The 25,055-nt window shown below is 41.0% G+C and overlaps 1 protein-coding gene across 1 annotated transcript; it reads left to right on the top strand.

Annotated features, from left to right (window-relative positions):
- Positions 1-1,489: 1,489 nt before the first annotated feature.
- cntn2 (contactin 2) lies at positions 1,490-24,637 on the top strand. Its single transcript, XM_055027282.1, has 23 exons — positions 1,490-1,578; positions 4,599-4,724; positions 5,420-5,558; positions 6,205-6,377; positions 6,535-6,630; positions 7,145-7,357; positions 8,354-8,456; positions 9,398-9,579; positions 10,312-10,448; positions 10,740-10,869; positions 11,259-11,409; positions 11,646-11,773; positions 12,434-12,609; positions 13,413-13,533; positions 13,643-13,801; positions 14,888-15,034; positions 15,458-15,531; positions 15,874-16,108; positions 17,153-17,265; positions 18,295-18,481; positions 20,575-20,687; positions 20,956-21,124; positions 21,515-24,637. Exons 2-23 carry the CDS (start codon positions 4,670-4,672, stop codon positions 21,613-21,615), a joined length of 3,102 nt encoding a protein of 1,033 aa, XP_054883257.1. The 5' UTR covers positions 1,490-1,578; positions 4,599-4,669; the 3' UTR covers positions 21,616-24,637.
- Positions 24,638-25,055: the final 418 nt, after the last annotated feature.

Here is a 25,055-nt window from a genome sequence, read left to right as displayed (position 1 = left end):
CTTGATATTAGATGTGGACGAAACTGTTTGTTTACCAGTGGAAATGGAGAGAGGCTGGGACTCACAACAATCTGACAACGGGGCATGCAGGACTGACCCAGAGCCATCAGGGCATCAGGGGGCAAGAGAAGCTGCTGGGGGCCAGTCTGAGGCCCTCACACCAGGGCCCCAACTCTACCAGGCTCTACCTGCATCCTTACCCTAACCTGAATCAATCACAAACTACATGCAACTCGTGCACTAAAATGTTAGTATTTTGGGGGGTCGAATAGAGCTTAGACAGTCGTTTTCTGCGCATGCGCTCTCCGTCGGGAACATTATTTTACTTTTTTAAACGTAAAAGACTTTCACAAGTGTGTGTGAGGCGTTCAGGTGGTGTTGGAGCTCACGGTGGTCTGCAGCGCTGGTGCGTCGCCCTATATGCGCACCAGGCTGCGGGAGCTAAACCCTTACCGGAAACTGACCCGCGTAGCCTTCAGAATAAAAGCTTGAGTTTATGTTTCGGCAGTGAATATTTACAGTTAAATCTTTCTAGAGAATCAAAACTTTTTTCTTTTTATTGTGAAAAAATTGTATATTCTTTGCCAGTGATTACAGACAAATGCAAGTGAAACCTGTGTACATGCATTCATTATGAATAGGTTGAAATATTTCGAGTCTTTATTTCTTTTCATTTTTATTGGTCATAGTCAATGAAAGCCCCCTCATTCACTTTTTGCAGAAAAAATGACTGTTGTTAATTTTTGGAAAGTCATGGTGTCAGAAGCAACAGGAGCTTCACAAGGAGGAAATATCTTGTCAGATAAGTTCTCTCTCTCTGTCTCTCTCTCTCTTTTTTTTGCAAGTTAAAGTCCCAGAATCACTCCGGCTTCCTCCCACAGTCCAAAAACATGACTATCAGGTTCATTGGTCTCTCTAAATTCTCAGATTTCTCAGAAGAGTAGAGAGGCGCTGAATGAATCTCTGATGCTTGACATCCAGACTGTAGTTTCCTCAGTCAGAGACGTGAAGCCTGACCTGCCGCAGTTGGAATTAAACATACTTTAAGCCAGTTAGTTTTTTGTGTATTTATTACTAGTATTTTTTTTTATTGGTCTGATGTAATTGTTGTAATTTCAAATGTCATGTAATCCCATCACAATTAACAGAAGCAAAGACTTTAAAATCTCTGTTTAAAGCATCTCTATAATGTGTTTCCCTTGGATAAAGTTCCCATAAATCAATCATATTTTACATTCTGAGGGAGAAATAGCATTAAGGCTGTTGTTACAAATGAGGGCTGGACTGCAAAATTTTGTGCGCGACAACAGACCGGAAGTTGTTGCATTTCCGCAGACTTGACTGCAGTGACGGGACGAGAACGCGATTCAAAGAAAGGAGGGATGACACCGAGGGAAGTGACCAGACAGAGGTAGAGAGCAGCGGCGGATCTGGACTCCACTGGCGGAGACGAAGCGACTGTAGTGACGAGGACCGACCCGGGAGGAGAGGACAGCCAGCCCGGCCAGCCCTCCATCTTCCGTCGGACGGAGCTCCCTCCCTCCGCATCGCGGCTCCAAGCGGAGCATCTTGCAGAAGGTAAACAGCCCGACAGCACCGTCCCCTCCCCGGCTCGGTCCAGATCATATTCTCCTTCCTCCGGGATGCTGCTGCTTTTTGTTGTTGTTCTTACCAGGGGTTTACACAATAACACATCAGCTTCTTCTTGTGCATCGAGCAGAGCTTCCATTTCCAGCGTCCTCATAGGCTGAGGATGCCAGTCTGCTCCCTCTGCACAGACCAGGCAGATCATCATGAAGTTAACCTCACACATGATCGCTTGGTATTAGTAGTCGGGATGCATTTGGAAGCAAAGTCGTTATTATTAGTACCTCAGAGTTAAGCCTGCAGTAAGTAACGAGCTCGATCATTTACATCCTGGCGATTAATGTTTTTGAAGGTCGATGTATCGCAATTCATATTTGCAATATCTCCCATTTGCAGAGTGGAGTCTTCTGTGCAAAATTAAAAGTCATTTGTCTTCGAGAGGAGCGAATGTTCATTTACCAGAAAGAGATCGCTTTGAAAAATAGTCTCAAAGACAGCTTAATCGTGCATCGCAATGATTTCTGGGACAATTTATCGTCCATTTGAACCGATGTTATAAGGATAAATAAATAGTGAAGCTATTTGAGGGAGTACATATTGTGTTGGCTGATTCTGTTAGAGCTGAGCATAGGAAGGCTCACTGATAGAGGCCACAGGTTCTCACATGGCCCTCTGGATGTGAAACCAGTGGCAGCTGGTGAAAAAAATCTCAGTGGAGTTGATGTGCCAGTAGAGAGTTCTCTTTCCTAATCCAGAATAATTATATGACATAGATAAATTAGCTAAAAGTAAAAAGGTCTTTTCACTAACTTGCTACTTGCGAGACATTTATTCATCGAATCAGTGTCAACACTCTGAGTCAGACTCTAAACAGTGGGAAATGTCAAACTGATGTCTGATTGACATCAGTTTGACTCGAAAGAGCCAAATGTCAGCTAAAACCGATAAAACAGAACCTGCAGCTTATTGGCCATCAGTAAAAATCCTCTCCATTGTCATCCAGGATGGAGAATCCGGTCAAAGTTTCCTCTTCAAAATTCAAATAGGCCCAAAGAAGTGATGCTGATTGGCCAAATGTTTATTTATTTTTCCCCCCTTAACAACCAAACATGATTGTCTAAAGTCTGTTTGAGAAACTCCCTGTTAAATGTGTCAGTGGGGGATATAATTCAGGTTACATTTAGACATGCACTATTTAGAAAAAATTGTTTTAATTAGTACCATTTTTTTTATGTCTATGGATTTAAAAAAAAAACATTTTTTTCCCCTCTCCACAGTTAGGGTGATACCTCAGCGCCCCCTATGGGCCAACCACCACTGCACTGGAGGACCATGTACATAGAGGCTTCAACACAACACTCCTCTGTTTTAATATTATTTTATCAGTCAAACTGAAGAAGCAGTTTTTATCTCTGTGTTGCCAAATTCCACCAATGGGAAAACATGTTCAGGATTATTTAATAATACTTGTTGAATGCACTGCTGAGACAACTTTATTAACATTTCAACAGTTTGGCAATGGGTTTTATTAATACGCCCTGGCACAATGACCGACCCTTTGAGAACATTCATGATCTTAATATGGCCCAAAATGAAAACGACTTTGACTCCCCTCTGTATTTACTCCACACTAACTCTTTAGATTTTTGAGTTTTGCTCTTCAGGACAAGTTCTAGATTATATTGCTGCTGCAGAAAATGACACAAACCAAGAAATGAATGTTGCAGTTGAAGGAAGCTAAACCACTGAGTCTGTTCCAGTTGCTGGAACAGACTCAGCTGTGTTAACATTTTCCTTCCTTTCTCCTCAGTATATTTCCCCCAAAGTTTATTGAAACGTCTCGAGCGCTTGTTATTGAAGTCTTCATTGGTTCTCTGCATCTTGGCCAATAAATGCGTTTCTGATACGGCAAAACCCCCCCGATATGAATAAAGATGGCTTTAGTAGACGACCAGAGACTGCTCGAAGGTCACAGACAGTCAGGTCAGAAGTGATGATCTGTCCATTGTATGTAAATGAGAAGACCCAGAAACCACAGATCAGACACAGCCAAACAAAACTGGACGCCATCATCATCGGAGCCCCGGCAACGACCGCCCAAAAAATGTTAACAAGAAAGAAAAATCTGAATCATCAAAATGTTGGAAACATAGATACTTTATAAAACAGCTTTTATTCCTATTCAATTTTGTTTTAAGTTTCACCCTGACTTTTGTTTGACCATTTTCTGTTTCTGCTGCAGTTTTTTTTTTCAGGGTAGTTATTTCAGTGAAATATATTGAAATTGTTTGATTTATTATTTCCGGTGTTTATTTTCTCTGATTGTTCCAGCTTGGTAAGGAGCTTATAAAAAGTGTTCTCCACTCTGGATGTTTTACCAATGTGTTTGCTTTCACAATTAAATCACAGTCAAGAAAATGTAGCTTTTTTGACAAAACAAAAACATTAACCAAAAACCCAATAATGTCACAATGAAGACTGATTTCCACAAACAATGCCTATTAAGTAAAATTATTAACATAAGTGACTGCATGAATATTCACCATAATGGCTTTGCTGTTTCCAAATATGCAAGCCAGATTGGGACCTGTCCACTTTGCTGCGATTACAGTCAATGGTGCATCTACTAAATACTGACTTAAAGTGGGTGAATATTTATGCATTCATTCATTTTGTGTTAAATATTTTATTTAGTTGTCTTTATTTGTGGAGAAATCAATATTCACTTTGACAATAAAGGTTGTTTAAAAACTCTGAGTTGATTTGTGGAGTGTAGTCGGAGTTTATCAAATTTAATTTGTTTATGTTAGTTTGACATGACAACGTAATGAACTGAATATATTCACTTGAATAAACTTAATTGTATTACTTGTAACAAATGAACTCATTTTTTAAAAAGTGGATTACCTATTTGTGAAAATTGCTCTGTGTTGCCGGTGCATGTTGCAGCAACTGGGATTCCACGTTCTCAGGTTTTTATAAAAGTATATTTTTCCATCATTTCTGCTCAGGCACAAAGCGGGCAGTCCTTCCTGGAAGGGAGACATTTCTCTGCTGATTGTGACCCAGTTGGATCCAGAGGATGGACGTTTTCTTGGGTTTGCTTTTCCTCAGTTCTGCTGCTCTGAAGGCAGCTGGTAAGTTTCAATTTTCATACCTCTGAGTTGTTAGACAGATTAATGTGACAAACACACACATGAGCAGCAATGACTGATATTATCCTGAAACCCTGCTGCACCGTTTGGAGGTATTTATAGCTGTGATAATCGTAGTGACAATTAAATCATATTAGGTGAAGAGTTTCATCACTCTCCTTATTCCAAAAAATGTGAATGTTTTTATTTTAAGCAATAAAAATAGTCTTATGCCACACCATGAAACGTTGAAAATAACTTTACCTCATAACTTACTTTTACAGTAAGTCATGAGATAAAGGCAAAGGGCTCTACAGTCATATTGATACTGATGAGCTAAATGTTCCTTCCTCATTTGTTGCTAAAGTTATGCAACAAATGGAAAACTTTGCATGCATTTGCTGCATGCAAAGTTATGAAGGTAATTTTCCTCATTTATATTCAGTAATTTTTGGCTCTTATACTTGTCATTACCAGCAGCACCACTGCAAAATTTTAACAATTGTAATTTCTATTACAAAACAAGGCAAGGTTTGAGTACCTCACCGCAAAGATTAAGGGGGAAAACATCTCACTTATTCGAACTAGCTCTTTTCTTTTTTCTTTTATTTTTACGCGTTAATAGTATTGCACAACAAAGCAACATGTGGAGACGCTTCTGATCCAACCTGTCCTCCTTGAAATCTGGTTTCCGGTAGGAAACGTGTGTGTGTCGGGTCACGACAGAGGACCGGTGTTTGAAGAGCAGCCAAGCAGCTTAATTTACCCAGAGGGCTTGACTGAAGGCAAAATAACTCTGAGCTGCCAGGCCAGAGCCAGTCCACCCGCAACCTACTCGTGGGTAACACACACACACACACACACACACACACACACACACACACACACACACACACACACACAACAAACACATACACACACACACACACACACAAATTTGTGTTTCTGCCCATATTCAGACTGTTGACTTCCATTTATTTTGGGGTTCATCTCAACCGTGCATATGCACGACCAACCCATCGGCCATTTTTTTCTTACCCTAACAATACTTACTAACCCGAAAAGTACGTAATTATGGTGTGATTGAAAACATTTCAGCAAATTAATAACCTGAAAGGTTCACATTTACTTTTTTTGAGGTTTCATCCATATGACAACATTCAGTGGTTCGCAGCAGGATATTTATTGTACAAGATATTTAAAGGTATTATTTAGAATCAGTCTAACTTTTATACATCTGTAAGGAGAGCTAGTTGATGTCAGAGAGCAGCTGCGTTTCCTTTACAAATGTGTGCAAAACCATTCAGCTCATATAACAAAACACAATCTCAAAACAATTGGTCAACAGACACGCAGCTAGTAAAGCACACTGCCAGTTTAAATCCTGGAGAAGAAGTTGACCAGTGGCCCATATAAAGTAAATCACGTGAAATCTGTTTTTTCTGTACGGTTTGTTTTTATTCCGTTGACTCTGACCCTGCAGGTGGAAACTGAACGGCACAGTCCTGGAGCTGGGCTTGAGCCGGTACACGTTGGTGGCTGGCAGCCTGGTGATCAGCAGCCCGGACAGTTCCCATGATACCGGATCGTACCAGTGTCTGGCTAAGAACCCGTGTGGGACTATCATCAGCCGAGTTGCTAACCTCAAGTTCGGCTGTGAGTCAGGCCTGTGTGGATGAGTTGCTCTTTGTTTAATTTAGCACCAAATCTTCACGGTTTTAAAACATTAGTCCTCCTTTAAGCCCTCTGTGTGTCAGGAGTCTTTGGTGTTTGATATTTTCTCCTTAATCTCTGCGCTTTCATCTTTCTTCAGATCTTCATGACTTCTCTCCTGACAGCAGGACTTCACAGACCGTGTATGAGGGCGCCGGCACTGTGCTTGCCTGTCAGCCGCCCCCACATTACCCAGGTAGCACCTCTGCTGCAACGCTTCAGCATAATGCTGCCAACACTCACACTGGTCCAGCATGTAATGCTAATGTGACCTTTTATAAATTACACTGTAATAAAGTGTCTGTTGGAATATACAATAAACTGGACATGATCCCTGTTTTTGTAAAATTTCATATATATTTTTTACTTTCCTAGTCTTATTGTTTGTGTGTGTGTGTGTGAGACGTAAATCACCATCTGCAAAGCACCCTTTGACCCTTGCAAGTCATCGGAAAGCGACTGTACTAGAACAAAGTCACGTTTTTAAGTTCTAGCATAAGAATACATTTTGAAGTTATTTTTATTGGAACTATAAACGAGTAAATTAGATGTATGTGTCTGAAAAATGAGTTGTAGGTTAAAGCTGTTGGGTAAAAACCTTAAAATTCTTTGGAATAAGAGCAAGTAACACCTGAAACGCCCTTAACACGCAACTCTCTGTAACCATAACATGATCAGCGTAATTCCTGATTGCGATTTGTCTTCTGCAGCTCTGTCCTACCGCTGGTACTTCAACGAGTTTCCCAACTTCATCAGAAAGGACGACAGCCGCTGGTTTGTGTCGCAGGTCACTGGGAACCTCCACTTGGCCAAAGCAGAGTTAAACGACACTGGGAACTACTTCTGCTTCACTACCATCAATCTGGACATCAGCACCAAAAGCACTTTTAGCAAAGGCAGCCTGCTCACTGTAATGCCGGACGGTAAGATCACCGGATGTCTAGTGTGGTGGAATAATTATGTATTTTTTATTTTTTTTCAGTTTTAGGATTGATGTATCAGATGTATGTATCAAGTGTGTATGCGTGTGTGTGTGTGTGCAACACAACCAGCCACTTTGTCCTGTGAAGCTGATCACCTGACATAAAAAGACATATTTTCAACAGTCATGTAACCGTGTGTTGAAATTTGACAAAAGTTGCATTAAGAGTCCAGCGTAACTTACAAGATCAGTGAACAGACTGGACTGGTTGAAAATTCAACACACACACACACACACACACACACCCACACACACACACACACACACACACACACACACACACACACACACACACACACACACACACACACACACCCACACACACCCACACACACACACACACACACACACACACACACACACACACACACACACAACGCACACACGCACACACACCCCCACACACACACACACCCACACACACCACACACACACACACACACACACACACACACACACACACACACACGCACACACACCCCCACACACACACACACACGCGCACACCCAGACACACACACACACACTACAAGAAAGGATTCAGTATCAAAACGCCCCACTTGGTCTGAAAGATTTTTGAGTGACAGAACTTTTATTTCGAATCCAGTTTGATGATGAGGTTTTGATATTTGCCACTTTTCCACGACCAAAATATCGGCGTCCAAAGTGGAGCCTGGAAGTTTGGTTCTGAGAAATCAGACAGCAGAACATCTTTGTCTCAGTTCTGTGAAGGTTTGTCAGTATAACGAACATTTATGACTCTTCAAATCCTACAGAACTTTATTGTGACTGACATTTTCATGTCCGTTCATATTTGTAATGATTTTAAAGAACTTTATTATTCATGTGATAAGATCAGAATTTTGATCATTTTTCGACGTCGAAGCCCAAACTCATCCTGCACCATGAAACGATCTGTTTCGCTTTTCTTCTTCAGCCAATCCCAGGAGGTCAGCACCAAGCATCAGACTGCGCTTCCCAGCGGAGACGTACGCCCTCACTGGACACGCCGCCCAACTGGAATGCTTTGCGAACGGAAAGTAAGTTTTCAACAAGAAACTAGAGAATATCCTAGGAAAACTTTCATGGAGACATTTTAACTCACATTTCCACTAAACTCACTTCAAACTTTATTTATAGAGCGAAACAGAACTTGATCAAAGGGTTGATAAAAGCAAAGAGTCTGCAAAAATACACGACTTACTCAAAACCTGGTACAATATTATTCTCTTTTTTGGGAAGCCTAGTTTATACGCTGTACATGGAACAAGAATTTATATATATGCTTTGTATATTTTTAAAATGAAAATACATTTATTCTCAAAATTTCTGTAACTTTATATGCCAACACTACTGGTTTATATATCATGTCAGTGCAAGTTACTAAAATTATAAGAAAGGAACTCTTTTTATGGTAATTACACTAATAAATTTCAATTAAGAAAGAAGAAAGAAGGGAAAGGAAGAAATAAAATTTGGAATTTCTAAATTCTAAAAGAGATTGAAAGTAAGCACTCAGATTTTATTTAACACATTAAACATTTAACTTAGAAACAATGAAACTGGAGCTTGTTTTTATTTAAGGTTGCTTAGATTATTGCAGCAGTGGTCAAATAAAATAAAATCAGGCAGCAGCGCCTCATCAAAAATGTGATAAAATGGATTTTAGCTAAAATTTTTATATATAGAAAGACATATGCGCAACACATAGGACCTCTGTTTATATAAATATGCATTTTTTTTATTCAGAAAAAAAAAATAAATGTAGAGAATTACTTTGTTCACAAGGAGTAGCATTTGTGAATTCAGTTCAGTTCAGCTTCACAAAGTTCCTGGATAATAAGCTTCAGACATTCATCAAAATCAGTGTTTTAATCCAGACTCATTTGCCGTCGCTCCAGTGACTGAACAGTCATACGTGACTCACTGATTTGTTGTTGTTCTGACTGCAGATGAGTCTAAATGCTTTTGTATTTTTCAGTCCAGTCCCAAAGCTTCGGTGGAGGAAGGTTGATGGTTTAATGCCGTCCAAAGCAGGCTCCTCTACACAGAGTCACACCCTCGTCCTACCCGATCTCTCTTTTGATGACGAGGGAATATATGAGTGTGAAGCCTACAGCTCAGAAGGACGTGACACATACCAGGGACGCATCATTGTGCAAGGTACCACACAGAGCAGATTGTAGTGAAGCATGTCATTCATCTGGGATGTCTTGTCTTTGTTTGACCAGCCTCTCTCTGTCTCTCTCTCTCTCTCTGTCTCTGTCTCTCTCTCTCTCTCTGTCTCTCTCTCTCTCTGTCTCTCTCTCTCTCTCTCTGTCTCTGTCTCTCTTCTCTGTCTCTCTCTCTCTTTCTCTGTCTCTCTCTCTCTTTCTCTGTCTCTCTCTCTCTTTCTGTCTGTCTCTCTCTCTGTCTCTGTCTCTCTCTCTCTGTCTCTCTCTCTCTCTGTCTCTCTCTCTCTTTCTGTCTGTCTCTCTCTCTCTCTTGTCTCTCTCTCTCTCTGTCTCTCTCTCTCTCTCTCTCTCTGTCTCTCTCTCTCTCTCTCTCTCTCTCTCTCTGTCTCTCTCTCTCTCTGTCTCTGTCTCTCTCTCTCTGTCTCTCTCTCTCTGTCTCTGTCTCTCTCTCTCTGTCTCTCTCTCTCTCTGTCTCTCTCTCTCTCTCTCTGTCTCTGTCTCTCTCTCTCTGTCTCTCTCTCTCTTTCTGTCTGTCTCTCTCTCTCTGTCTCTCTCTCTCTCTGTCTCTGTCTCTCTCTCTGTCTCTCTCTCTCTCTGTCTCTCTCTCTCTGTCTCTGTCTCTCTCTCTCTCTCTGTCTCTCTCTCTTTCTGTCTGTCTCTCTCTCTCTCTCTCTGCCTCTCTCTCTCTCTCTCTGTCTCTCTCTCCGGTTCATTCCTGCAGCCCAGCCGGAGTGGTTGCAGGTGATGAGCGACTCGGAGGTGGAGATCAGCTCAGAACTTCACTGGAGCTGCTTAGCTGCTGGGAAACCTCGACCCGCTGTCCGCTGGATACGCAACGGATTGTTTCTCACTACACAGGTAACACGCAGGACCTCTGCTGATCATATCTGCACCTGTAGATATCCTGCTTCAGATATTTTGTTTCTGAACTCATAAAGTCCTGACTTTACATCATACTTCCCTGGTGAAATTCTAGTTTTAACTCATTTACAGTTACATTTAGGATCGATTGATGTGAGCTTGTTGGTTTTCATCCATAACTAAATTAGCTCTTGCTTGGTCGCTTCGCTGTTCAATTGAAGACAGTACTGACAATTACGTCACCCTTTCCCTCACGTCACTTGGTTCATGCTTCTTGTCGTAACAAAGGAGCGGGTGACGGTGAACGGAGCGCATCTGAAAATCAGCAACCTGGCACTGGAGGATTCAGGGATGTACCAGTGTGTGGCTGAGAACAAACACGGCACTATTTATTCATCTGCGGAGCTGAGGGTCCAAGGTAAGAGACAGATGTTTAAAAATGCTTGTGTTAGGCCTTTAAACACCATGTGAACTCTCTCTCTCTCTGTGAGTCGCAGAACTGTGGACTCAGTGGTTTCTTTAAAAAAAAAAAAAAGCAGCTCTTTGTAAAATGGGGTAATGCTCTTGTGCTTTCGTTTGTTACTCTACAGTTTTATTTTGACAATGAAATACTTTCAGCCTTACAACATTAAACCCACTTCTGTTGCTTTTTTTCTTTCATTTGCTCCTAATAATTTTTGTGCACCACTGCTTTATATAATTTTAGAACTGACTGTGAATTATCATTTTTTTGAAGGAGTTGCATAAATAAAATGTTCTTACACACTCAATGACGCTGCATTCTGACTTCCCGTGTCCCTGTTCCAGTCCAGGCTCCGGATTTCCGGCTCAATCCGGTGAGGAAGCTGATCCCGGCGGCCAGAGGCGGCCAGGTGGTGATCGAGTGTCGCCCTCGCGCGGCGCCAAAGCCCATCCTGTTCTGGAGCCGTGGGACGGAACTTCTGACCAACAGCAGCAGGTACCAGACTGCAGCAGAAACAGAAAAACATGCATTTTTGCTTTCAGGCAGAAGAAAGACAAACATTTCTGAGATTTTATTATTTTTTTTCCTTGTCAGATATTAAATTTTTTTTACCGATAAACAGATTATATAAAAATAAGGCAGAAAATTGTGTTGAGATCTGTTAGCAGGGCTCTGGTAAGCCGGCTGCATGCTTTGTTTTTGTTTTACGCCTCACGTTTGTCTCCTGCCAGAATCGCAGTGACTCCAGACGGCACGCTGTGGATCTACAACATCAGCCGAGCAGATGAAGGAAAATACACCTGCTTTGCTGAGAACTACCTGGGCAAAGCCAACAGCACCGGACACCTGTCTGTCAGAGGTGAACTGTGGCTTCACATCTCAGTGAAACCTAACACTGCACTCTCTGCACTCTGACTGGGCCCCCGATGCCACTTGAAGTTCATCCAATTTGTTTGCCGCAGATCTAATGTTGCCTGTTATCATTGATGGATTGGAAGAGATGGTTTGAACTCTGCTGCTAATCTATGTGAGCTTTTGAGATGCTGATCAGTCGCTTCCTGTTGCGTAAGAAACAGGAAGAAACACAAACACACTTGGTTGCTGTTGTCAACAGATCATGACAACTTCATTTGTGATCTGTGACCAAATGTTGACCAAACATTTCAGCACCAGCTTCATCCGACCACAAACCTCTCCTCAGAAAATGTTGTAGCTTTTTTCCTATGTGGATTTATTCAATCTGTAATCTGGCTCATCCATCATTTACATAAACCTAAACGATTTTATTATTTTGCAGATTAAAATGTCAACCAGGTTTGGTTTAATAGTTGTTGCTATGCTGCTTTTCTTACTGCATTGCCGTCTGTCCCAGCTCTCGCTCTCAGGAACGAGAAGACAACTAAAGATCCCTGAAGAGAGAATCTCTACCGAATCAAATATATATATATCTGATTCATGTGTTTGCCATTCCGGCTCAACATTATCTCTTAATATTTACATACATGTATTTAACTCGCAGATGCCACCAAAATCACACTGGCTCCCTCCAACGCTGACGTCAACCAGGGGGAGAACGTGACGCTGCAGTGCCACGCCTCCCACGACCCCACCATGGACTTGACCTTCACCTGGGCCCTCAACGGGGCTCCGCTGGACCTGGAGAACTCGGCGGGGCCGTACCAGCGGGTGGAGGCGGTGAGCGTCGTGACGTTTCCGTCTGCTGTGGGATCTCATTCTTTTACATACATATTTTGTCTGCTGCTGATTTCTGTTATATCACACCTGGAATTCACAGCACAGTCAGTGCTTTCATCGCTGCTCTGTTTTCAAGTGTGGCCCTTCTGTGAATAAGAATAAAATTACACAATTCATCACACAGAGGCTTCAGCTGCATGTGACTAAAATAGAATGCTATTTTAGCTATTCTGGTGACTTCACAGCAAAGGACCTTCACAGGAGATTCTGCATCTGATTAGTTTCTTATTTCATTCATTTGTACTGAAATGTTTTTAATGTACTCTTGCAGGCGGATGCGCCACTAGCTGTGTTTTCTGCTACATATGTGCGCAAAACATTTCTGATGTATTCCGCTGATGTCGAATCGCCCCCGTCCCTCTAGGATTCTGCAACTGCGGAGCTGCGCAGTGACAATCACGCGCCACTGACCTCCTTCAAGCAATAAGTCATTCAAAACATATCATCCGTGCTCCAGCTACTTCCTGTCTTGTTCTTTGTCTTTTCCGCCGGTAGTAATCGGCGGGCTGTTGATCACGTGACTCATGTGACGCGATACAAATGAAAAACCACCTTGTTCTAGTGGCAAATATTCGACAGAAAAACAAAAAACAAGGTGTTGTTTTTTCCGAAATTGCCGTATTTCCATGAAGCAAATGTATTTTTCCAATTTGCACAATTCTACGGTTCATGGAAACGCCGCCAGTGACTGGGCAGAGCAGAACCTAACTCCTGCTGTGCTCCGTCTGTCTCTGTCCTTTCAGAAGGAAAACATCGGCGACCTGCTGATTGTGAACGCTCAGCTGAGTCAGGCCGGGATATTTACCTGCACAGCTCAGACTGTGGTGGACAGCGCGTCTTCTTCTGCGAAACTGGTTGTGCGAGGTGAGTGACGTCACAGCTTCTGACAACCTGCTTTGTTTTTAGATAGAAAATATATATATATCTGATTCATGTGAATACTGTGGACACAATGCGCTGTTTTGGTTCCCAGGACCCCCAGGACCACCCGGTGGTCTTCTGGTGAAGAACGTGGCCGAGATGTCAGTGGACCTCAAGTGGAGCCGCGGCTACGACAACCATAGTCCCATCGGCAAATACGTCATCATGGGTCGATCGTATCTCTCGTCAGAGTGGAGGCAGATGATGACAGGTGTGTGATGACGTGGCGCGTGGTCCAACGGGCAAAATGTCATCATGTGCAAAATCACTTTTTGAGCCAGGAAGTGAGAGAGACTCATTTTTCAGAGGTTCGTTGAGTGATTTATCGTCCTCTCACATTCAACAGAACCTCTCCACGGCTACAATGTAGCGCCAAGGGACTTTAGTTCCATAAACTATAGTACATATGAATAAAAAGCAAAGCTTTAGCTTCCAAACTCCAGTTAACCATCACCCTTAAACATCTACAGTGTGAATAGTGAACGTTCAGTGAAATACCATTCTTATGTGCAAACTATTACTTCGCACAATAGAGTGGAAGTGAGAAGGTAACAAGTAATGAGCCACATCATTTAATTTAAAGACATGAACGTAGAAAATGTCGCAACACTTAACACATTAACATTTTAGTCAAAGGTGACGGCACGGAGGTACAGAACCGATCCATATGGCTAACGAAAACACCACACACATTAAGCGAACCGTTGTGGTTCAACAGAACGTTCGTTTTACAAGATGTTTAAAAAGTGTTTTTTTTTTGTGTAAAACGCAAACATTATGTTTAAAAGTAAGAATATTGCGTTGATGTTTTTAAAAGGACATGCTCCTTTTAAAAATATGCAAGAAAACATATGCCACATAAAAAAAACAAAACAAAAAACCTTTGAACAGTAAAAACTTGAGCGGACTTCCTAATGTTCTGAAACTTTGTTCATTTTCATTTCCTCCATCTATGCCGGACATTTCCAGTGAAGGAACGACTGACTGACTGTCTGTTGTTATTTTTAGCCTTTGCGTCATCAGCACATTGCAATAAAATGTATTTTCCACTGATGTTTTTTTTTTCATCAGTATTATTGCAAATTATACGATACGGCCCAGCAGCCATGCATCTGCCGTTCAGACAGGGTGAAACATACAAAGTGATGTGTGGTGCAGCTACGTTCTTCGCTGTTATTTAATGAGAGTCCAAATGCAATCTATTGTTCTTTAAAACAACAAAATCTTTCTTTCCGTGTTGCACCTTGTCATTCGAAATACGCCATAAAGGAAATAAACCCTTTAATGTTCACACCAGAACCAGCAAACATAGAGGGGAATGCAGAGTCGGCGCGGGTGACCGGATTGATTCCATGGATGGATTATGAATTCCAGGTCATCGCCAGCAACATCCTGGGCAGCGGAGAGCCCAGCCGTCCCATGTCATCCGCACAAAGCAAGCAGGTAACGTCCCAAAAAGAGACCTCAGTCTCACACAGGCGCCCCGGCAACCGATTCAATGGAGTCATTTCTTCCTGTAAGTGAAATTCTCTAGAGCTGCCGAACCAAACCCTTGAAAAATGATTGAACTTAATAAATAACTGATACAGACTCAACAGTCGTGTTTGTGTTTTAGGGTTTTAAACCCATAGAAAGCTAACTAATTAGAGTTGCTCACCCAGAGCTGGTGAGGAAATAAATGAACAGACCTCTGACGACCAGAACTGTGCAGTTCTTAACTTCTGCAAATGTCAGGAAATATTTTGTTTCCAAGGCTACTTCTCCCTTAAATGCTTTAACTACTATATTTCCCAGACAGATTGGACTTTTTAAGCTTCTCCACCTCGAGGTTTCACACCTTGTGTTCTGTGTTTTCATGTTTGGATCACAGCACCTACGGTGGCCCCGAGTGGTCTCGGTGGAGGGGGAGGAAACCGCAATGAACTGATTATTACCTGGACGGTGAGTAGCTGGTCTTCAGCCTTTGTGTTGTCCATGATTATACACTGTCTTATTATTCATGTGACATTCACAGTCGCGTGCTGCTCTGCAACAAAACCAAGTTTTATGACGATACTTTTCTTCCCCCCTTCCATAGAGGATTTACTGGTAATATTTGAGGGAACCGGGTGGCACAGGCGCAAAGAGGGGCTTTGTAATTACAATTTGTCACATTAAAAAAGATAGTATGGGCCACATTGTGTGGGTTTGCATGAGGCCAGATGGTTCTGGTGTGGCATATCTCTTATATCCCAGCACTGACGCTTTGCCCTTCTTGTTCTTGCTTTGTCCTGAATCGTCCAGCCCATGGCCAGGGAGTACCAGAACGGGGACGGCTTTGGCTACATTCTGGCCTTCAGGAAGAAAGACACGCCGCTGTGGTCGGAGGTGCAGATCCCGCATGTCGAGTCCTCGCGCTACGTCTTCTACAACGAAAGCCTGACACCCTACACTCCTTTTGAAGTAAAGATCAAAGCGTATAACCGCAGAGGCGAAGGTCCGTTCAGCCAGCTCTCAGACGTCTACTCCGCAGAGGAAGGTGAGACTTTCACTTCGCTCCAGTTCAGCTCAGCTTTGAACTCTCACCGATCATATTCTCATGAATTCTTGCACTGTTTGATCATTTGAGATGTAATTGAAAGTGTGATTAAATGCATTCAAAGTTGGGCTCTAAATATATGCAGTGAGATCATTTTGGAGGGGAGGGAACATTCACACACGTATTGTCAAAGGACCATAAATGGCTCACACTTTTTACATCCCTGCCATAGACGCTCACAGAAAATCCCCACTGCAAGACCAACTGTTTGAAATAGTTTGACATTGTCATGTTCTCTTCCACCACTAGAGAGCAGCAACAGCCTTGGCACAACTGTGAAATATTTACATGTTGTGTCAGTTTGTACATAAAAATAAGATCTTTATTCATCCAGAAGAAAGTTCTTTTCTTAACTGTGGCAAAAGGAGAGTGATGGATAAGGAGTTGTAACATAAAGCAGCATTTAAAATTACACAACTAGACAATATAAACATAAAAGAACCCAATAAACTAGTTATCACTTGTTATCTGAGGAGATGACGGTGTCTGGTCTCTGGATTTCCTGCAGCAGACTCAGGAGTACAAGCCTGTTACAAACCTTTAGGAATTGATAACAAAATTAAGTTTGCAGATTGATTTGATCTTTGTCTGCAAACTGTCAATTTATTAAAAAAATAGAGTATTGTCTAGTCAAACTCCCAGATTTAGACATTCAGGAACCTTTTTTAAATGAGTCCCATTAAGGGAATGGAGAGTTGATTGTAAACGGCATTTTTTTGTTTTGTTTTGACCAAACTACATGACTTTAGTCTTAAAGGTATTTATCTGAAGATTTCAAAAGGATTGTACTGAGACTAAGTTGAGGTTGTTGGAAAACACAAGTAGAGAATTGTGTCATCAACATAGAGCTGTATGCTTGAAACCACACCAGATTCAGCTGCTTTACTAGTAAAGTGGACAGAATGGTCCACTTTGACCCCTGTGGGACATTAGTTGGTGTATTATAATTTAGTTTGCTTCATGATGTTTGTCGCCCCTCCGTAGAGCCAACTGTGAGACCTTCAGGCATCAACGCCACTGCACTGTCAGCCTTTGAGATCCAGGTGTCATGGGAACCCATCCAGCCGCTGAGCAACGGCATCCTAAGAGGATATGAGGTCAGCAGCTTCACTCACACTAACGTGGCTGAAAATCAAACGCTTTGGTCATTTTTGTGTGTCTTCATGGGGAAACCAACCCCCAAAGCATAGCAACCTGTACCAAATAGCTGAAGTGGTTTAAAGGTTAACAAGTTGCCCAATCAGGGCAGCATCGGAGAACCAAGGTGCATTTGGTAACCAAATACATGCATTTGTTTCAGTTTCTGTTAATCTGGTGTCATTTCTATGAAAGGAAAGTTGTTTGATGACTAGTGGATAGTAAATCACTATCTGTTCTCTCAGACAGCATTTTCATTGCTGCTTATGCATATAGATTGCTTTGACCTATTGCAAAAGGTGGACTGATTATTTATTACTCCAAGTTGCCATAATCCAGGCTCACATTATCAGCTGTTCTGGTTCCGGTCCAGTTCAGAGCAAAGGCAATTTTGTTTTTATTAGTGACAGGAAAGCTGATGTCAGCAGCTGATTACTGCTTGATAAAATTATGCCAGTCAGTCTTTATTTTCCTATTTGTCAACCTGAGCTGGTTGTGACGTGCGCACTGCAAAAGCACAAAATTTCACCCAGCATTTCTGGTCGAGTGTCTCGTGCAAATATCTCAGTCCACCTTAAATTAGACGAAACTAACTTACCAGTAACTTTTCAGGGAGATATAGAAGCTTGTTTAAAGTAAGTATTTTTTTCAATATTGATGAAGTATTTGTTCCATTAGCAGATTATTCAACTTGAGACACTGAAAAAGATTCTTATTAGTGAAATAATTTGCCATTGGAAGTAGAAGGTTTTCATCACTATGAAGGCATCATTTACTTCAGTAAATGATGCCTGAAGCTCCTCCATCTTACTGGAAAATGACTTTTGAGTTAGTTTTGTTTTATTTCAACTGTATTAAAATATTTGCGCTGGAATCTAGACCAAAATACTGAAAAAGATGTGTTTTTGCAGTGCGAAGCCTGGAAAACCAAAACTACGAATGAAGGGGCAGAGGAAACCTAAGTGTCTGGGTTCTGTGTTTGTTCTCAGATCCGATACTGGAGGCAGCACGAGAGAGAGGCGGCTGCGGACCGGGTGAGGACGGCCGGGCTGCAGCCGACGGCCCGGGTGTCCGGCCTTCGACCGAGCACGCGGTACAACGTGGCCGTTCTGGCGTATAACAGCGCCGGCACGGGGCCTCCGTCGCCCCGCACCGCCGTCACCACCAGGAAACCACGTACGGCCGCAGTTCTCCCTGCCAACACACGCATTCCAGTCCAACACCATTCAGTCACAAAATGACTTTTCCAAAGTCCAGCATCCAGTAACTCTGTTTGCTTTAGTACTTCAGCTTCCTGCTTCCTGTTAGTTTTTTATTTTTTTTATCTTTTTTACTAGAGCCAAACAAACAAATAACAATACATAATTCTTACTGTACATATTGCACATAGAAAATCAGAAATACAATGCATCAGTTTCAGCCCTTGGTTGCTTTTTCAACAAAATGAAATTTTTTTAATTGAAAATGAAACCAGAGACCAATTCCATCAAAGCCAGCCAAAAAAATAAACAACAAAAAAACAAAACAACTTTTTTTGTGTATGTTTCTTTGAGCATTGAAAAGACAAAGCAATTACAATTAGTAACAAAAATTGTATAGAAGTATAAAACTACTTGTGATGACAGTCTGGATGTTTCCTTGTCACCTGTTGTCATGGCAATTCTACACTTTAGCTGTATATATATAATATCTTATGAGTATATGATATATATAAAGTTGCTCATAGCACTGAAACAGCTTTGCTTCGAGTTTATAATGACCTTCTTTTAACAGTTGATTCAGGCAATGTTGCGGTTTTATTACTTTTAGATCTGAGCGCTGCATTTGACACTGTTGATCATCAGATTCTTTTAAACAAATTAAAACATTGTGTTGGCCTGAGAGGCCCAGTATTTGAATGGTTCAAATCTTATTTAGAAAACAGAACTTTCACAGTTAATCTTGACCAATGCTATTCTGGGGCCAAACATTTAAAGTATGGCGTCCCCCAAGGCTCAATTTTAGGTCCCATTTTGTTCATTTTATATTTATTACCTCTAGGTCAGATTTTTCATAAATTTAATGTTTCCTTTCATTGCTTTGCAGATGACGTCCAGATTTATATGCCCCTTAAACTAAAAAATGGAAATAATGAATCTCTTCAGCTATTGACAGATTGTTTGGCTTAAGTTAAATCTTGGATGGAACAAAACTTTCTTCACCTAAACCAAAGAAAAACTCAAGTTATATTATTTGGCCAAAGTCTTTACACTACAAAACCAGATCAGATTCTGGGTTCATTGGCTCAATTTTGTGAGACCTCAGTTAGGAATCTTGGCTTTACTTTTGATAGCTGTTTAAAGTTCGATAAACAAGTTAGTTTTGTCGTTAAATCGAGTTTTTATCACCTACGGATTTTAGCAAAAATCAAATCTTATTTTTGTTTTAAGGACTTTGAAGGACTTATCCATGCAGACATTACAACTCGTTTGGATTATTGTAATTCTTTATATAGTGGCATGGTTAAATCACAGATTCATCGACTTCAAATGATCCAGAACGCAGCGGCACGGCTTCTTACAGGAACTAGGAAGCATGACCATATAAGGCCTAAGCTGGTCAATTTACACTGGCTTCCTGTTATGTATAGAATAGATTTTAAGATTCTTTTATTAACTTATAAAGTTTTAAATGGGTTAGCTCCCCCTTATCTTCAGGATCTTTTAAAACTTCAGTCTGTGTCCAGAACCCTCAGATCAAACAGTCAGCTATTACTTACAGTCCCTCGGACCGACTAAGGAAAGGAGATCTGGCTTTTTATGTTGTTGCTCCTAATTTATGGAACAATTTGCCTTTTCAGAATAGATCTGCTAGCAGCCTGGATCATTTTAAATCGCTTCTCAAAACTAATTTTTATTCGTTGGCTTTTAACTGAAGCAATTTTTTGATATTCTGTTTTATCTACTTGTGTTACTGTTGTTCCTGTGCAGCACTTTGGTGCAGTTTTATACCTGTTTTAAAGTGCTATATAAATAAATTTGAAATTGACATTGACATATATATCATATGTGTATATGTATATATATGTATGTTATGAATGAATGCAGACCAAATGGCATCTGATCCTCTGAATCTGAATCTCTGAGCAAATGCAGCCCAACATGTTTCTTTTTCTCAACTTTGTCGACTCTTATCAGAAAACTGGATCCTTTCTGCCATTTTCCAAACCTGCCTTAGTTCATTTTAGTATTTTATAAATAATATTTTTAATGCTCGTCCTTCAATTTCAGCTCCCAATCGTCCTCCGGGCAACGTGTCGACTGAAACCAAAGGCTCTGAAGTAACGCTGAGGTGGAGTCAAGTGACAGCGATGCACAACGAGTCAGCCGTGTTGGGCTATAAGGTCAGTTCTCTGAACACAGGAAGCCTAACCGGTCAGCACTGACCTCAGCTGCAGCTCAAAACAACAACAGGGCAAAGGAATTTCTTCCTTTTTGGTTACTTTCACTTTTATGCAAATCTTCTGTTTCTGGAACGAAAGTGAATCTTTATTTCTGGAGACTTAAGGACGCATTCATGTTGCAGATCCCGCCTCACTGTTTCCCTATGAGACCTAATGTTTTAGGGTTTATTAACTTTTCTTAAGAGCTGCTTGCGTTGATATTTTTCAGATTCTGTACAGACATGAAGACCAGACTGTGATGAAGTTTGTGGACAAGTCGAAGACGTCAGTGACTCTGCCGCTAACTAAAGACTACGGCTACGCGCTGCTGGAGATCCGGACGTGGGGCGAGGGCGGAGACGGGCCGTCTCATGAGGTCATCGTGTCCCAGGACTCTGGTAAGACGTGACGGCCTGAGTCACGTCTTTCACTATTGAGAAGTGAAATGAGATTATTAGAGGAAGCAGAAGTTGCCATGGAGACACACTCTTCTTTTTCCGTTTCAAACTGTTTTTCATCCATCCATTTTATAACACCTTCTTCTTCTTTTTTTCCCCTTTTTATACCATATCTGTATATTACAGATGTATATATATATATATATATATATATATATATATATATATATATATATATATACAGTATATACAGGTATATACAGTATTCCATCTGTAACACTCCACTTGTGAAAGTGTTACAAAAAAAACCCCAATCAACTTAAGAACAGTTGACTATGTACACACTCTGACCTACACTGAGCCGTGCTGCTCTCTCTCTCCATTTCACAGGAACCGGAATGATGGTGCAGAAGGACGCCTCCTCCGCCCTGACCAGCTCCCTCCTCCACATGGCCACCGGCTCGGTCCTCTTGGCCCTCAGCCTCCTGTGATCTTGTCTGTTACTGTTAGTGAAGCGAAGGCTCCAGATGGATGTTACATTTCATTCCTAATAATCACAGTTTAACATCTCAATGCAGTGGAGGGAACCAGAACCTACAACTCTGGGTTCTTTATGAACATAAGCTCTTAAGGTACAAACAGAACCGAGTGAGTGGATGGTTAGCATTGTTAGCTTCGAGATGTGTGATCTGAAATTCACTCTAAGAGCAGCTATCGACATCGTTTAATTTGGCTTTCATCTGCTGCAGTTGTTTTCTGCATGTCAGGTCTCATTGTCTTCCCGTTATCCTGGACGTGCATGAAGCAGCGTAACCCGACGGAATGAAGGCTGCATGTTGTTCCCTCCATCCCCTCAACTCCATCTTTAGAGAGGAGGGTCTTAATTGTTTCTGCAAAACCAGGGACTAAGCACATGCTTTAAACTGGTTAAAGTTGAGTTGAAGCTTTTAACTTTGAAATATTTTTATTTATTATTTTTTTAACTTTTTGCCCTAATAAGCATGGCATTCTGGGATTAATATAGTTTCATCCTGCATTCACGGATATTTTAGGGAGGATGATTAGGGTGGGGTGGTCGACTTCATTCTGAAACCAAGGAAATCAGAGTTTTGTACTCTGATGAAAAAGAAAAGAGTTTTGTCTGACAAACCACTGTAGCTGCCAGGTTAGTGCCTCAGCACTGCAGAAGAAAATGATTTGTTTCTGTTGCGCTCGTATTTCAGATAAACTCACAATAGCAAGTGTTAAATACAGAACATAGGCTTTTACCTTTAAGTTAAAATAAAAAAAAAGTTGACATTGTCAAAACAACAACTTATGTTTCCGCTATGGTAGATTAGAAATAGAAATGTCCTTTCTGCCATTTGCTCTGACCGCAACAGTCGGACGGACCTTTAAGCTGACTGGCTGTGTTTGTGTTTAGTGTCTCAGACAGCAGAGCACGTCCACTCTCTTTATCATTGATAGAATTGTGCCTGCAGTGTAAAAAAAACGTTCATGTTTGATGTGTTTATTGCCAATCATTTTCTGCTGATAAGGCTAATCAGAGGAAGGGATGAAAGAGTTGTCAGGACTACTGAGCTGTGGTCAGGCCACCGGCGCTGACGCAACACGTCTGATCCTCTGCAGTTCCCAGAACCCACCGGAACAGTCGCCGCCTTCTGTTCCTGAAGGTTCTTGCTGTTATTTTTATTTATTTATTGCCTTATTTATTTGAATGTGTTGATTTTTATTTACGGTATATATTTCTTGTTTTTCTGGAAACTCTTTTTTTTTTTTTTGCGCAATTTCTCTTTTTTGTGGGGGCAAAGTGTTTGCACTATCTTTCATTTGTTATGCTGGATTTAGTTCAGGGGTGTCCAAAGTGTGGCTGGGGGGCCATTTGTGCCCCCTGCAGACCCCAAAATTTAAAATTGTCTGTTCTTCTTAGGTAACAGTCCAAAGTCCTTTTTATGTTTCAGATCTTCAAGTACGTTCATATTTCACAAAATTTGTTCATTGTTGAAAAGGTGAAAGAATAGACAAAAAATCCCAATAAACTTTTTTTATTTCTTTTTTTATTTCATGAATTTTGTGACTCATCAGTACTTTAAATTGACCATTTTGGACACAACTTGATTTACTTGAATTTCCCAGAGTTGCTGTCCTGTAGCATCTGAGCTGACTAGAAAAATGCTATCATGGCTTATTCATCAAAACATCAGTGCATATAAAACTGGTTTTGATTTAAAGCTGCAGTTCTGCTTCAGCTGAGTCGAGAATGTCCAACCAAATAATTATGATCTAAGACGTTTTGCTGATTTTACCATTTGAATAAATGGCAGTTATTACTGGCGGTCTTCTGTGACCGTCGGCCTCTGATCTGAGTCTAGAAACAGGCAGCCTGTTTGTACCACTGAGCTCTCACCTGAAGCGGTCAGCAAAGCTTGGGTCCGGTTTCTCTTCGAGTGACGCCTGAAGCGCTTATAGAAAATTAGCCTGGTGCAAATGTTTCTGTCCAACTCTAGATGAAGCCCTAGTTAGACTTAAACTACACGGGTGATTTTGTGAGTCTGACCTGTTGTGAGTCTTTATATAGTGGCAGAATTCTGAAGGAAGACTGCAGAATTAATATTTAAATACAAAAAGGTAGAAATGTCACCTTTTTGTCAGTTTTGAGGGCAAACCTTTAATTTATTGTTGAGTTGTGCCTGAATCCATGAACGTCTTCGTATTTAAATGGCTTTGACGACCAGACTTGTTTACTTTGCTGGTGGTCGGATCATAGACTACTTGATTGTACACATGCAAATGCTTTATTAGATCATTTCAACGTATTTTGTGTTGCAGTTTTACGGTCGCGCTGGTGGTGGCAGATGAGTGCAGCGTAATGTTGCTGTCGGTTATCTCCAGCAGTCGGTGTGAAGTTAAAACCTGAGAAACATTTTCTATTTTAGCTGGGCAAAAAAATGAAAAACTGATTTTATTTCTCTTAACGTGTACAGTCTATCTCCCTCTTAGTGCTTACATTTTCTAAGGACAATAGGTTGCCATTTTGCCTGATAGTTTTTAATCTGGGCTCTACAACATGACCCACCATTCAACCCCTCATCCAGGACAGCTTATGAAATACATAACCTGTTTATACACGACTTTAAACACCTGCTATGTCTTCCACTCCCAAATGTAAAGCATCACACAGCAGTTGTCAGAACCACTGAATGTAGTTACGGTGTGTGTCGTTGTGCTTGATACTCTGTACAGTGTTGTTTTTTTTTAATGCCTTCAGTGTTTGATGCAGAGCCATAAGGATGTGTGACCATATATGGGAGCGTTGGCCGAACAGACCTGGCTGTATGCTTGGTGTTTACCTGCCTCCAGGTGGTTCCAGTCACGAGCTCAAATCAGTTCTGGCTTATTTTGCCTTTGGGTTTTTTTATTTTTTATGATTATTTATTTTATTGTAACTGAATGGAAGGGGCAAGAAGATTGCAAAATGTAAAGCTGTTTTTAAATAAACACATTGGAATTATATTTGAGCAAAGTGTTTCTTTTCTTTTATGTCAACTCATAAAAATCACTGCCTGACCTTTGTTGTTTTTTTTATTTATTTTATTATTTGATTTTATTCAAATAAAATGCAAGTAACTCCCTACAAAGTTCAGTTCAGAGACATGATATTAATTCCAAAAAGAAATCAAAAGTTTTTTTGCTACTTGATGTCTGGACAGGAAGGATTTCTTATACAAACACAATTATGTCCAAACAAGACCAAAATATCCAACATGAAGAACAGAGAGAATTACACTACTTGTTTATTTATTTTTTAATCTGTTTGACTCTAATAACTCATCCATTTCAACAAATCAATGATTCAAAAATCCATACACAATCCAAGTGGATGACATGATGTATGAATTCATCACATTAAGTTCAGCTTTGTCTATTTATC

This window comes from Poeciliopsis prolifica, unplaced genomic scaffold (assembly GCF_027474105.1).
Source record: "Poeciliopsis prolifica strain line A6 unplaced genomic scaffold, Auburn_PproV2 SCAFFOLD003, whole genome shotgun sequence".
Lineage (NCBI taxonomy): Eukaryota > Metazoa > Chordata > Actinopteri > Cyprinodontiformes > Poeciliidae > Poeciliopsis > Poeciliopsis prolifica.
The sequence above is the reverse complement of the archived record's forward strand: the minus strand, read 5'-3'. Positions and strand labels throughout refer to the sequence as shown.

Excerpts from the sequence above, each read along its gene's own strand:
- cntn2 (XM_055027282.1), top strand. The coding sequence starts at position 4,670 with ATGGACGTTTTCTTGGGTTTGCTTTTCCTCAGTTCTGCTGCTCTGAAG. Across the intron at positions 6,631-7,144 it reads GCCGCCCCCACATTACCCAG|CTCTGTCCTACCGCTGGTAC; the intron begins GTAGCACCTCTG and ends TGTCTTCTGCAG. Across the intron at positions 16,109-17,152 it reads CGTCTACTCCGCAGAGGAAG|AGCCAACTGTGAGACCTTCA; the intron begins GTGAGACTTTCA and ends GCCCCTCCGTAG.